Genomic DNA, 15097 nt, shown 5'->3' on the forward strand with positions numbered 1-15097 from the left:
CACGTGCGGATTTAAGGTGTAGCAAGAGTGGATTTTTTTATTATAATTGATTGCATAATCAGCATTTGAGAGGACGGATGTGAGCATGTGAGGCAGGTGGTGGATTCTAGGTGTAGTAAGAGTGGATTTTGTTATAAATGATTGCCTAATCAACACATGAGAGGATGAAAGTGAGCGCACGAGAGGACAAATGGGATCACATGAGGCAAGCAATGGATTCTGTTGATGCACAAAATCAGCGAAGACTTTGGTACAACAGAAAGTGTCAGGTTTGTGACCTTCGCTTGGTTGCTTCGATCACTAGTGAAGATAAGTACGTAAATGAATAAGGACAGGGAAGCAAACACAAGATGTACTTGGTTCACCCAGATCGGCTACGTCTACGGAGTAGAGGAGTTCTCATTAATTGTGAAGGGTTTACACAAATACATAGGTTCAAGCTCTCATTTTGTGAGTTCTAGTGAATAGTTTAGTACAAAATGACATTAGAGATTATTGTGGGAGAATGATCCCTATTTATAGAAGAGAGTTTCTAGTTTTGTTCTAACATTGACACGTGTCGTGTTGTGATTGGCTTCTGATGTTGACACGTTTCGCGCTGTGATTGGCCTCCTGGTTGAAGGGAAGCTCTTCTGGGTCCTTGACGGTATAACATTGACCAGTGCTCAGTAGTTTCGGGATTGGTCAAGTATGGTACAAACAGATTCTATGTGTAGAAAGAGTGGATTTTGTTATAATTGATTGCCTAACTATGAGACTCCATATTTTTTAAATATATACTTATTATTATTATTATTTAAAAAGAGTTGTCATTGGGTTTTCTTATATTATATAATTTCTAGCTTTGGCTTAAGTTTCCACTAGATGTACTATAACTAGCAGCTCCCCATATGTATTTATTTAGTTATTAAGTTTATACCCTTTTACAATGTTATACTACATTCACTTGATAACCTTCAAGTTGTCAAGATGTCTGGCTATTATTCATACAAATCCTACCACTCATTAAAAGGTACTCGTAAAGCTTCTGTATAGCTTGAGTTGGCTAATATGATCTTTCCCTCTTCTTTTTGTATATCGACACCTGCACCTTTACACTTCATCATCTTCTCTAGGTAACTCAGGTTGTTGACGCCTCCTACTCTAGACAACCATTATCCATTTCAATTTATGGACTCTTAGCTATTAAGTTTTCTCTACCATTGGTTTGGTCCTACCAAGATAGAATGAGGATAGTTACCGACTTTGTCCCGTATAAATACCTTCCACCCTTCTCAATTTTATGCACATTATTTATCAACCTTTTCCCCTCTTTATCATGTTGCATGCAACCATGCAAAGTGTCAGTTTATATACATATACGTGTGTGTGTGTATGTATAGAGGGAGATTAGAATATAAAAGAGTGGAAGAAATTAGGGCTGGAAAAAAAAATACCAAAATTCTCAAACTAAACCGAAAAAATACCATATCGAAAATCCCGAAAATTTCAGTACTCAATACCGAACTAATCCCGAAATTTCGGTACATAAATCAGTCTCAAGTTTTTGGGATTTAAGTAATCTCGAACCAAACCGAAAAAAAAATTTATGTTATTTAATTTTTAAATATTTATTCGGAATTTTAATAGTCGTCGGATTCGGTTGAGATTTAATCTCAACCGTTGAATACAACACAAGGATCAAACCCTTAGAGAACTCACAACTCAATCACTCTCTCTCCGTCTCTCGACTTCGACTCAACCTCCCCTCGCTCGGACAACCTCACCACCATCCTCGACGTCACCTCAGATAACCTCCTCACCTCATAATCCATCCACACCCACATCACACAGACCCTCTGATCTCTCTCTATCTCTCGACTTCTCATCCCTCAGACCCTGACTGTGTGGAGGAGCCTTCCTTCACGGCACAGAGGCAGAGCTACAGCCACCGGTGCCGCTCACCTCTCTGATCTCTCTCCCTCAACTTCTTTATCCAGATTCTAGTACCCTACGCATCGATTCTCCTCCAAATCAGGTAAATTTTGGAATTAATTTAGGGTTTGTGAAATCTAGTCTTGATTAGGCGTTGTTCTTGATTTTATTAGAAGTGTTGGTTGATTTTTAGTTTAGATGTCTGAAGTAAATCAATTTATGTGTTGATTTTTAGTTTAGATGTACTCTCATCTTTGAAGTAATTCAATTATCTGCATAATTTGTAATTTTGCATAATGAAAAAGGAAAGTGTTGGTTGATTTTTACTCACATCTCTGAAGTAATTCAATTTGCATAATGGAAAAGGAAAATGTTGGTTGATTTTTAGTTTAATCCATTAAATTTAGATTTTTTGGAAATGTACTCTCATCTTTGAAGTGTTAATCCTTGGCAAATTTTCACAGCCTACAGTTGCACCAAAATATACAAAACATTAACATGTGTAAAATATTTCACCTGCAATATAATTTGTGAATTGATTATTTGTATTTGTTTCAGCAGGAACTCTTTTCGTATGAATTATTTATGGGTAAATTACATAGTAACCCCTCAGGTTTGAGGTTTATTACAACCCCATACAATATCTTTAAAACATTTCACTTTCATACCTCAAGTACTATTTTATATAAATATAATACATCCGTTAGATTATTCATCAATTAATCTGTTAAATGCTTACGCGGCTGCCAAATGTGTGCCACGTGGCAAAATTTTTTTATTTATTTAAAAAAAAAAAACTGAATCTTCAACCCAAAAAAAAAAAAAAAAAAAAAAACCCCAAACCCATATCCCATCACCCCCCCCTAAACGATTATCCCTTCCCCAAATCCCCTATCCCACCCCCATCAATTATCCCTCCCCTAACCCCCCCTCTGCGACCAACCTCACCGTCTTACCGTAGCGCCCCCCAACCCCATGACCCACCTCACTCAAGCCCCCCTCCACACTACCTGCAACCCAGAAAAGAAAAGAAAAAAAAAACCCATCTCCCTTTCCCTGCAACCCAAATCCCATCTTCCCAAATGGGTATGGATTTAAGGAGTGGGGTGTGTAGATGAGTGAAAAGGGTGGGTGCCCGGGGGGGGGGGGGTGGGTGTGCTGTGGGTGCGGAGGAGGACATGGAGGATGGGTGCAGTGGGTTTGGGAAAAACGGGAGGGGGGAAGAAAGGGGGGTGGGTTGCAAGGAAGGGGGGTCGGGGAAGATGAAGATGAGTTTTTCTTTTCTCTTCTTCTTATTCTTCTTACGGGTTGCATGTTGCAGGTTGGGTTTTTTTTTGGGGGGGGGGGGAGGGGGTTTGGTTTTTTTTTTTTAATTATAAATTTATTTAGAAGATTTAGGTTTAAAAAAAAAAATTTAATTATTTTTTTTGCCACGTGACACACATTTGGCAACCACGTCAACATTTAACAGATTCATGGATGGAAAATCTAACGTATGTATTATATTGAAATAAAATAGTACTTGAGGTATGAAATTGAAATGTTTTGTATGAGGTTATAATAGACCTCAAACTTGAGGGGTTACTATGTAATTTACCCATTATTTATCAAGCTTTACAATTGGAACAAGGTGGAATTGCGCTCTTCTGGCCTTATAAATTGCAGTAATAGGTAACATCATCTGGTACCTATTCGTGTGGTCGTGTTTGGAAAAAAAAAATTGCATAGAACCTAGTAGTGATGTGAACTTGGATTAGATCTTTAGGTCTTCAGAAAGTCTTGTTTCCAATTGTGTTATAAACTTATAAATTCATACAAGTCCTTGCATTTTCTTCTCCTGCAGTCCTGCTACTTATCTCTCTCAATCTTGCTTTTTTAATAGGATTTAGATAAGGCTTGCAGATTCATACCCCAACTCTGTATAGAAAATTCGGCCCAATAGCTCAAAAACCCAAAACTATTTCGGGATTCCCGAAAATTGAGATTCCCAAAAATTTGGTTTAGGATCGGTCTTGAAATTGAGAATCCCGAAAACTTCGGTTTGGGAATTGGGATAGGGTTTTTGGTTCAGTATCCCATACCGAACCAGCCCTAGAAGAAATACATGGTGTTAGGAGCGATCAAGGAGTTTCCTCAAGTACATGGAACTTACCTATTTTGGTATTGACGTGGATAAGTACGTGGAGCTTAGTTATTCCAGTAGTGACGTAGATCTTCGTTTTAGCTTTGGAATCCAAGTAGGGGAAATAAGGCAGACCTTTACGGAAATTGATTTGATTAAATTTCGTAAAATGTTATAATATTCTTGATCTTTTTTATTTGATTAATGTGATTGGATATTAATTGGCTAATTACTTCAATTAAGTGTTTACTTGATATCGGTTATGGAATTATTCCTGGAATACTATTCGTCGAATATATTGTGATACATGCGAAGGATGAAATTACATTATTTGTGCACCGCTCATGTTCTGCGATGTGGTTGGAACTTCAATGTTAAGATTAGAATTTGGAAAATGAGGGTAGTTGGAAAAGATCTTTTATGTAGTTGAATCTATCATTGTGAAACCAGTTCCAGGCGAGCCTAGTGTGCACATTAGAATAGGATATCGGCGGGATAAATTGTCGATGTAGGTGATTTGGGCTGGAGATCAATGAATTAGATAAGATAACTAACAGATGAGGTTTATGAACTTGGGATATCATATAGGGGTTAGTTTCTATAATAGAACATTCAAACCACCACTACAGTGGTAAAATGCATGGTATAGGACGTGCATGTCCGCGTGTTTTATTATATAATTTAACGGGGGTAGCCGAAGAGGTTGCATTGCATTCATGCATTGTTATCAATAATTATTTGATATTTTGCTATATGATTTCATGGCACTTAATTTAGTATTGTCAATTTACCATGGTAAGGTTATGTCCCTACTAAGCTATTGAAGCTCACCCCTCTATTGTTATGTAGGTTTACAAACTAGACATTCAAGAGGGTATGCAAGATGAGATCGGATTAGATGTAAGAATATAATGTTTATTCATCTATTTACTATAGAATTGTAAAGAGTTCTTGATATGTTTAAGTATCATGAGATTTTATAAGAGGAAATTTATTTTCCAAACCGTTTCAATTTCCTTTTAATTATTTAGTTTTGAACTCACGTTTCAGATTCAGGTTCGAGTTTTTATTACCGACCCCTGGTACTGGGCATGACACTAACCAACACGTAAGATAACAAATGTGAGCACGTGAAAGGATGAATGAGATGCATATAGAAAGTGTGTATATCTCGCGATTATTGAATCACCTATTTTGCACATGAGATAGCATGAACGTGAGAATATGAACTTAATGTGTATGTAAAGTAACTTTTCTTTAATTACCATGTGAGAGGGTACATATGAGAGCACGTGAGAAGATCAATGTAATGTGTAAAGAAAGTAATTTTTCTATCACCAAATTAGCACGTGAGAGGATGAATGTGAGCACGTAGGAAGATAAAAGTAACGTGTAAAGAAAGTAACCTTTATTTAATTACCTAATTAGCACGTGAGAGGGAACGATTGTGGGCACGTGAGAAGATAAGTGTAATGTATAAAGAAAGTAACTTTTTATTGCCAAATTAGCATGTGAGAGGATGAATTTGAGCACGTGGGAAGATGAAAGGAATGTAAAGAAATTAACTTTTTTTAATATCACCTATTTAGTACAATAGATGGAACGAATATGGGCACATAAGAAGATGAATGTAATGAGTAAAGAAAGTAATTTTTACCGCCAAATTAGCACGTGAAAGGATGAATGTGAGCACGTGGGAAGGTGAAAGGAATGTGTAAAGAAAGTAACTTTTCTTTAATCACCTAATTAGCGCGCGAAAGGGAACGAATATGGGCACGTGAAAAGATGAATGTAATGCATAAAGAAAGTAATTTTTTATCACCAAATTTGCACGTGAGAGAATGAATGTGAGCACATGGGAATATGAAAGGAATGTGTAAATAAAGTACATTTTGTTTAATCACCTAATTAGCAAGTGAGATGGAACAGATGTGAGCACGTGAAAAGATGAATGTAATGTGTAAATAAAATGATTTCTTGTATTGCCATTAGCACATGAAAGGATGAACCGCACATGAGAAGATAAACGTAATGTGTAAAGAAAGTAACTTATCTTTAATCACCTAATTAGCACGTGAGAAGATGAATGCAACATATAAAGAAAATTATTTTTTTTATTGCCAAATTAGCACGTGAGAGGAAAATTGTGTAAACACGTGAGAAGATGAATGTAAGCATAAATAAAGTAATATTTATTGCCTAATTAACGTGTGAGAAGATTAATAATGCGTGAAGAAAGTGTCGTTTGGTAATAAATATATGCGAGGTATAGTAATTGAACACTCAACGTGAACGAGTAGGTGTAAGGTGTGGTAAATTATCATCTCACCAAGCATTCTTGTAATAAATGTTCAAGAGAAATGATAAGGACATTCTGAAAAATACGGCTCTTTATGAATTTTACATCACTTTATATTTTGGTATAATTTATGTGTCAATATTGAAAAATATTGTACTAAATATGAGGTGAAGTTTATAGAGAGTTTTACTTTGAGAAAGTCTCCTTATCGTTTCACAAATGTTCAATGCAAAATATTAAGAGAATATGTTCCAGTTCAAACTGTATTTACCCCTAATAAAAAAAAGGTGCTATCCATTTTTACCTCTAACACTCTCTTCTTAAGTTATGACCGTCGAATTGGATGAATTGACAAAGGTAAATGAATAAAATTAATAAAATGTGAGAGAAATAAAACTGAATTTATGAAAATGACTGTCCATGAAAAAATTAAAAAATTATGATCCTAGTTTAGTTGGGTCGGGTACCAGCTTACATTGGGTCTGGGCTTCTATCATCCCTATCACGTTGCCTTTGGGCTAAAAAAATGGATTTAACAATAACGTGTTAAACTATAGCTTCCCAAAATGGCCGCCGCGCATGGCAGTGGCAGCATCCCCACCGTCGCATTCACCACCCCTCCAAACTACGCCGCCAGGCTGGCCCACCTCCTCACCCTCAAAGGCTTCAAACCCCTCTCCGCCCCCACACTCATCGTTCAGCCCACACCGTCCACCGTAGCCGCCCTCAAACCCCACCTCTCACCCCCTTCCCTCGATCTCTTCTCCGCCGTCGCCTTCCCTTCACGCACAGCCGTCGCCGCGTTCTCATCCGCCGCCGCAGACGTCCCCCACCCTCTCCTCTCCCCGCACGGGGACGTATTCACGGTTGCCGCGCTGGGAAAGGACTCCGAGCTCATAGACGACAGTTTCGTCCACAGGCTCTGTCCCAATCCTGACCGAATCAGAATTTTAGTGCCTTTGACCGCGACCCCGAACGCATTGGTCCAATCGCTCGAAGACGGGCGCGGTCGAAGGGTGTTGTGTCCAGTCCCGCTAGTAGTGGGACTGGTCGAGCCTCCCGTGGTCCCACATTTTCTTCGGGACTTGGAGGCCAAGCATTGGGTTCCAGTTAGGGTAAACGCGTACGAGACGCGATGGGCCGGCCCGGGCTGTGCCGAGGAAGTGGTGGAGAAGATCGAAGATGAAGCGTTGGATGCGATTGTGTTTACGAGCACGGCGGAGGTGGAGGGGTTGCTAAAGAGCTTCAAAGAGTTTGGGCTGGACTGGGAGACCGCCAAAAGGAGGTGCCCCAAAATGCTGGTGGCGGCCCATGGGCCCATCACGGCAGCCGGGGCTCAGATGCTTGGAGTTGGAGTTGATTTGGTGAGTTCTCAGTTTGGTAGCTTTCAAGGAGTTGTTGATGCTTTGCACGCTGAGATTTTGAGATTGAGTTAATATTTGAAGCAATTTTCATGGAAAGTTTGTGTAGACATTTTCCTTTGTCATTGTAAGAGTCTAATTTAATGTTAATATTTATTCGTTTTGTTAGTAAATTTGCGTATAATACACATTTATATACACATTTTGTTATCCGTATTTTTCACCCTGGAGTGAAAATGAACTTTCGGAGATCACTATGGCGGTATCCCAGGCCAATAGTATCGCATGAATGTTAAAACGCATAACAATGCGTGATTAACCAAGAATACCGGCACAACGGTATCCCGAACCATTAATGAAAATTGGAGTCGGAGAAAACTGGTACACAAACTTATATTATATCAGTACATGGCACTATTATACAACAAAAGCATTTTTCTAATTCTTATGATACAAACAACAAGCTATAAACAAATTGATTGATTGACTGACTACAAGTACAAACAGCTCACTCTTACCAGTAAAGTACTGCATCTTGTATATATATCTTTGGATTTTTAAGGTAATCTGCATCTAAATTCTTCACCCTGCTGCTTCAAAAGTTGGGTTGTTTTTCATCTGGATTTTCGACTCGGATAAAAGCTTCAATGCACTTTCCATGGATGGTCGATCGGATGGCCTACTCCTGGTGCAAAGCATAGCAACCTCAACTACCAGTTTTATCTCTTCTTGCAGTGAAATGTTGGAACCAGCTTCGTTCTCGTTGTAGATTTCCCGCAGAACAACTTCTCTTGACTTGCTATGCATACTTGCGCCAGAATTTGTCAACCTGCCGCGGCTTAGAATCTCCAGCATGATCTCCCCAAAGCTGTATACATCCCTGCATAGCTCCTCTTTTGTGACACTGATGTTATCACCTGTCCAATGGAAGGAGATGAGCAATTATAGAACCGATCGAGGCTAGTACACGAAAGAAATAAAATTCTTCTGACAATTCCCTTTCAAACCATCTACATTTTTGTACAGCTTCTCTTTATTGTATAAGGTTTTTGAGTTTTGCAGGAATTCTGTACCTTTCCCAACATTTCTAAGGCTTAAGTACTTACGGTTGTTCAGGTATATTTCTAGTTTTGTTATAGAACTGGTGATGTAAAGGCTTAAATTATATGTTTGGCGTGGCGGATTAAAACTTTTTAAAACAACACGACAAAAACATCTCTACCACATGAAAGAACATATTTTGTTACGCATACCTGCATCCCAGGTGGAAGTTGCTGCTGCAAACGAATCTTTGTTCAACTCGAGCAGATGCTTGAACCCGAATTCTGTCAGACAAGGTTCCATGTTTTCGTCAAACACTATATTCCTTGACCTCAGATCTCCATGTGCAATTGCAGGATAACATTCGTGGTGAAGGAAGTGCAATCCCTTTGCAACGCCGATGACAATTTTGTACTTGGCTGCCCATTCCCTTTTCACACTTATCTTTTCAGCCAAGTTTCCGTTGGGCAAGTACTCGTACAAGAGATAAGCCAGTTGATTGTTGTAGCAAACTCCGAGCAATCGAATTAAATTCTTATGCCTTGCATTCCCTATTTGTGTTACGAATTCCAACATAACTCTCATTCTCTTTGCTCCCCATTCAATCTTCTTCACAGAAACTGTGATTCCCGTCGGCAGAACAGCTTTGCTTACCGAAGCTGACAGAGGCGGTAATGCATCCATGGATTCTGTGGAACTGAAGCTCTTCAACACATCATTTGCTGTGAATTGAGGAAGTCCATCAAACGAGATCATCTTCCATTGGCCTTTGCTTTCTCTACGGAAATAAAATATCCCCATAACCGACAGAGTAACAAACATAACTACTACAGCGCACAGTAGCAGAATCCATAAAAGCTTCCCGACGCCTCTGCTTCCAAATATAGCAACTGAACCAGGACATGATCTCAGAGGCTCTCCACAAAGTTTCGGATTCCCAACAAACGCACTTTGTTCCATTGTTCTAAATACCTTTCCAGATGGAATAATTCCGGAAACATCATTGTAAGACACATTTAGAAGTACCAAGGTCGAAGAAGAACCAAACTTTTTAGGTATTGATCCATCGAAGCTATTGTGTGACAGGTCAAGAACACCAAGAGCAGGAAGACTTGCAAGCTCCTCAGGTATACGACCGGATAAATTATTGCTTCCTAAATCAATCCTCTCAAGAGCCTGGCACTTAGAAATACTTTCCGAAACAGTACCTTCCAAACTGTTCTTGCTCAATTCAACAACATATATCGATCTGCAGTTTTCAAATGAAGGAACGTTGCCAATCAAACCACAGGAGGAAGCCGAAAAATTGTGAAGATTTGGCAATTCCCACATTTCTGCAGGAACTGTGCCTCCTAATTCTGGATTTCTAGACAAATTGAAGTACTCAAGCTTTTGAGCTTTTGAAATATCCATTGGAATCCCACCACTAAAATTGTTCCCAGATAAATCAACATATGTGATATCAGTCAGACTGCTGAATTTCAATGGAATCTCACCTGAAAACATGTTATCTTCGAGTCGAAGACGAACCAGAGACGAACAGTTTGACAGAGAAGTGGAGAGGCCGCCAGTGAAGTTGTTCGAAAACAGCATCAGCTTAAAGAGCTGGCCATTTGCACAGATATCCCGTGGAACGCCACCGCTGAGGTTGTTTGTGGAGACATCCACCCACCCGAGCATCGAGTTTCTCCCCAAGTTCCGGGGAAGGTTGCCGGAGAAGTAATTGTTCCACAAAAGCAGCGTCTCCAGCGATGGAAGCTCTGCAATTCCGTCGGGAACTTCGCCGGCCATCTCGTTGTAAAAAAGGCTGAGGAGTTTAAGGTTTTTCAGCTCCGAAAAGGTTTCTGGGATCGACCCAGAAATCAGATTGTCGGAAAGATCCAAGCTTTGGAGAGCTCTGATGTTGCTGAGCTCCGCCGGAATCGACCCAGACAGCTGGTTTCTGAAGAGGAAGAGGGATTCGAGATTGTTGAGATCCCCGAGGGATTTTGGGATGGCGCCGGAGAGATTTGCATAGGCAATGTCGAGATACTGGAGTTCCGTCATGTTCCCCAATTGCCACGGAATGCTTCCGTGGTAATAATTGTAGCCGATTTCCATGTGCGTCACTGTTTTCAGCTTCCCCAGTTCCGGCGGAATGCTTCCGGTGATCAAATTCCCGGCGAGATGAATAAACTCGAGGCGGCGGAAAGCGCCGTATTCCGACGGGATCGGTCCCCGGAAGTAGCTTCCGGCTAAATTGAGGATTTTGAGGTTCTGAAGCTCTGAAATTTCGGCGGGGAGCGACCCGGAAAAGCTGTTGCTGAATGCGTCGAGAACAATGAGGTTTTGAAGGGCTGAGACTCCGACGGGGAAGTGGCCGGAGAAGTTGTTTCTGCTGATGTCTAATGTTGTGAGGTTGGTGAGGTTGAAAATTCCGGCGGGGAGGTGACCGGAGAACGAGTTGTAACTGAGGTTGAGTGACACAAGGTCGGTGAAGACGGCGAATTGGTTGCCGGAAATTTCACCGGCGAGACTCTTCATGGAGAGGTCTATGCCAGTGACGGCGGAGTTGTTGGTGTTGCATTTGACGCCGGACCAAGAACATGCGTGGATTTTGCCAGGTGGGTTTTCTGCAGAAGGGAGAATCCAATCTTTCAAGCTGCCATTGACGTCTGCGAGCTCGGATTTTAAGCTCAGGAGGGTGTCTGAGTAGATATCGACGGCGGAAACCGCCGCGTAGAGGAAGAGAAGAGGGAGGAGAAGGTTGAAGTAGAAGGAGGAGTGGAAATTCTCCATTGGAACTTGCAGTTGGGGGATGACTGAGAGAGAAAGGGACAATTATGGATGCCCGAATGGAAAGAAAAATGTGTCAGATGATTATATGGAAATCCATTTGTTTTTGTGTGAGGGTTGGAGCTAGAAATGCATGGGAACTACCAAAAGAAGGAAAAGGGAAATAATTTATTTTTGGAAGTTTTAATGAAATATTTACTTTTCATTTACCGAAAAATGACATTTTAATTTTAAAAATTTACTTCTGGTACTATTTATTTACAATAATTTTTTTTATTATGATTAAAATTCAAAGTTTTTAAATCATTTTTATTAATTTTCCTTTTATTTTTACTTTTCTTGGGTGAAACAAAATTCAAAATTAGTTTAGTATATGAGAATATTAAAAGTGTAATTGTGCGTAATTAATTTAAGATATTTGAATAGAGGCATAATAAGGTACTCGATCGTCCTCTCAAACTATTGCGCGTCCATTATCATGTTTTTTTTGCTAAATACAGACACTAACATAAGGAAGTATTCGTTCCTCTTTGTTTTTTGATTAACTTTTCTGATCATTGAATAAATGAAACTTTGATGATTAACTAATCGATTTCTTTTCTATCAGTTTTTTATTCCCTATGTGTCCTAGTTTATTAATAACAAAATTGATGCTTCCGATGTACAAAATTACAATTTTATAATACCGCAGCCTGTAATATCTCAAAGAAGTTCTTGTTCAACGAAGTCAGTTTGACAAAATTTTAAATCATTACATATTACAATACCAAAAAAAAAAAAAAAAAACTAAAACACATTTTTAAGCGTAATTGACTTAAAATACTGTTACAAAAACATTTGGATGTGAGTCCAAAAAAGGAAAAGGAATGACTTTATGCATGATTAATTGAAATGAGAATATAATTGGGTTGCTTTTGGGAGTAACAGGGGACCCTTGAGCCTGAAGGTGTTAAAATGGTGCTGGCCATTTAGGAATAAAGCTTTGATATAAAAAGTTGAGAGGGCATCTCCTTTTTTTTCTGTTGATTAGAAAGAATCCAATAAAAAGATGGAGGAGAGGCAGATCAAGTAGAAAGCAGGGGACTGAATGAATTTCTAAATTGGAATTTGCGCGCCGTGGGGACATATTATCGAAATCATTCAAAATAGTAAAGCTGTACTTTTGTATCGTCTCTTTCGCTTGGAATTGCTTACTACAATGAATTTAGAAAATGTGAAATCGATATTAAGTTAGTTCAGTTAGTCAGAGCAGTTTGATTTCCTTTTTTTTTTAAATTGAAAAATGATAGTGTAAAAGTTATTTTTCTCTCACATAACAATTAAAGTCATGGAAAAGAAACAAGGGTTGAATTGTATCTGAAAATTCGATGGAGAAGAATATTTAATACTCCACAATAGTGTAGCCTTACGCTTAGAGAGCTATACGAAGAGTCGAGGCATTCACTTTTTAATCATATAAAAATCGAATGTGCACTCTTTAGAAGAGCTTTTTTTTTTTTTTTAACATAAAATGTTTAGTGCGTAAAATTAAATTTTTTAAGTGCAAATAACAATTTTCTTAACTAAAGTCTATTTTATTTCTTAGAACTCTTAGACACAGTTGAACGCCAATTAAATCGAAATACGCTAAATGACATACCATTCAATGCTCTACAATAATGCATAAAATTATATGAATCTTGCGGGCATTAACTTCTTTAAATATAAAAATTAAGATCTAACGGTTAAAATCTCAACTAGAAGAACAAATCTGAGTGATGATTCATTTGATGACATTTGCAGGGGCAGCGTAAAAGACAAGGTTGCTGACAAAAGAAGTGACCTTTTTCTTAATTTATGATGAGCCCCAGGCCCCCAGGCTTTTGTGTCCCTCAAGGACAGTAAAAAGGTACTACAGTTTACAGTCCATTTTTGAACCTTGACCTTAACGGTAACTCAGTGAGTAAATTCTTGAGCCCTCAAAGTGTGATGCAAGTTTTTGGAAAGAAACCTGCAACGGTTATGTTATTACGGTGGTATTTTAAATTAATTTTATAATAATTTTTTTACTTAACAATGTGATTTTTAGTTTAGAATATGATTAATATACATGAAAATCCTATTAATTTTTTACTTAATTTTATAAATTAAATGGAAAAATCTGGACTATACACTTTGAAAGAAACTTTCATTCCATGCAATTAAGATGCTAAGGTAGAACAACATGTCAAGCTTATTATGTGACGTCATGTATCTTATCTTACTCATAGGACATTCAGTGATAAATTTATAATACCGTTAATTTTAACGTCCAAATTGTACGTAAATTATACTCATAGCGTCATGCAACTCTCTTGCTTGATTCAAGGGAAACCATGTCGAGTTGTTCAAGTTTTGGGTTTGCCATCACCGCTATCACAAGAGGGACCTCCAATGCAGTGCAATTCTTCACAAGGCTAGCGTGCCAATAAAAACCCTGAGAAATTTCGTGACTTTCTTTTATAAATGTAGTACTTAAAAAGCAAAAATGTTGCAGGTGTTTTAACGGTTGAAAAGTGAATTTTGTTTTTTCAAACAAAGATATAACGATAAAAATCATCCTTGACATCTCTTTTCAATGTCATGAGTACCGTAGAAAATCTCCTTAAAAAAGTTGACACACTTTACATTACAAGATTGTTATCTTTTGAGTAGTTCATTCACCAAGAAGTGAGAAAAACTTGGGTGCAATATGTATCCCCTTTCTCTTTGTCTCGTTTAGGGACGAACAGATTGTGATACAGCTTTAGTTACATGTAAGAATCTCTCCGGACTGGACTCAACTTCGAGCAGAGAAGATGTTGGTAAGAGAAACTACCAGAGAAGTTTCCCAACGACAGGTTTGAAATTGAAAGGCACAGACGGCACCGAGGGATTTGATTTGAATTGGATTTAGCCGTGTGCAGCTGAGAACAACACAACTTTTAAGGAAAAGGAATTTACCTTACTTGGATTCCCATTAGGGTCTCAAAAGAGTAGGAGTTTATGCTTTGATTTGATACCTCTTTATAAGTACAATTAAACATACATAGCTTTAGATTTATCTTGGAAATTCTTTTCACCACATTCTTCCTATGTGGGGCAACTTGTGGATAAGTTAGATCTGATTTAAGATTTTTTTTGATACGGGTGCATGATTACTTTGAAGTTCTATATCAATGATATAAAGATATGTGGATAGGGCTAATCTGTTAATAACTTAGGTTTGATATATAACTTTTGTGGTACATATAAGCTATCACTTTGATGTTATATGTCAGTGATTCACATGTTATTGTATCAATAACATAGGATGATAAAATGACGGTGTACTCGTGACATGAAAGTTAATCTTCTGAAATTTAGAGTAATGGAGAGTTAAAAGATATGCAATTGGGGGGACAATTAGTCAAAGTATTAGTGGTGCGGAAACTAATAAATATGAAAGGATTACATGCTGTGAAAAAAGACGTTAATCATGCATAAAGTATGCATAACACATTCAAAAAAGCAAAAGATAGAGTGGTTGAAGAGTTAATAAAGTGATTGAAGAAAGGGTCCCTCTTTTCACCTTTTGGTTCTTTCAGA

At 38.3% G+C, this 15097-nt stretch overlaps 2 protein-coding genes across 2 annotated transcripts; one reads left to right on the top strand and one right to left on the bottom strand.

Moving 5' to 3' along the window:
* The first annotated feature begins 6890 nt into the window (after positions 1-6890).
* On the top strand, positions 6891-7869 carry LOC126605524 (uncharacterized). The gene has a single exon (XM_050272932.1). It carries the CDS (start codon positions 6902-6904, stop codon positions 7769-7771), a length of 870 nt encoding a protein of 289 aa, XP_050128889.1. The 5' UTR covers positions 6891-6901; the 3' UTR covers positions 7772-7869.
* Positions 7870-8075: 206 nt separating this feature from the next.
* On the bottom strand, positions 8076-11641 carry LOC126605523 (leucine-rich repeat receptor-like protein kinase TDR). Its single transcript, XM_050272931.1, has 2 exons — positions 8950-11641; positions 8076-8613 (listed from the first exon to the last, which is right to left on the bottom strand). Exons 1-2 carry the CDS (start codon positions 11513-11515, stop codon positions 8279-8281), a joined length of 2901 nt encoding a protein of 966 aa, XP_050128888.1. The 5' UTR covers positions 11516-11641; the 3' UTR covers positions 8076-8278.
* Between the last annotated feature and the right edge of the window lie 3456 nt (positions 11642-15097).

This window comes from Malus sylvestris, chromosome 15 (assembly GCF_916048215.2).
Source record: "Malus sylvestris chromosome 15, drMalSylv7.2, whole genome shotgun sequence".
In the NCBI taxonomy this organism is placed as follows: Eukaryota; Viridiplantae; Streptophyta; class Magnoliopsida; order Rosales; family Rosaceae; genus Malus; species Malus sylvestris.

Coding starts and splice junctions, on each gene's coding strand:
- LOC126605524 (XM_050272932.1), top strand. CDS start 6,902: ATGGCCGCCGCGCATGGCAGTGGCAGCATCCCCACCGTCGCATTCACC.
- LOC126605523 (XM_050272931.1), bottom strand. CDS start 11,515: ATGGAGAATTTCCACTCCTCCTTCTACTTCAACCTTCTCCTCCCTCTT. Junction 8,614..8,949: donor AACTTCCACCTGGGATGCAG/GTATGCGTAACA, acceptor TCCATTGGACAG/GTGATAACATCAGTGTCACA.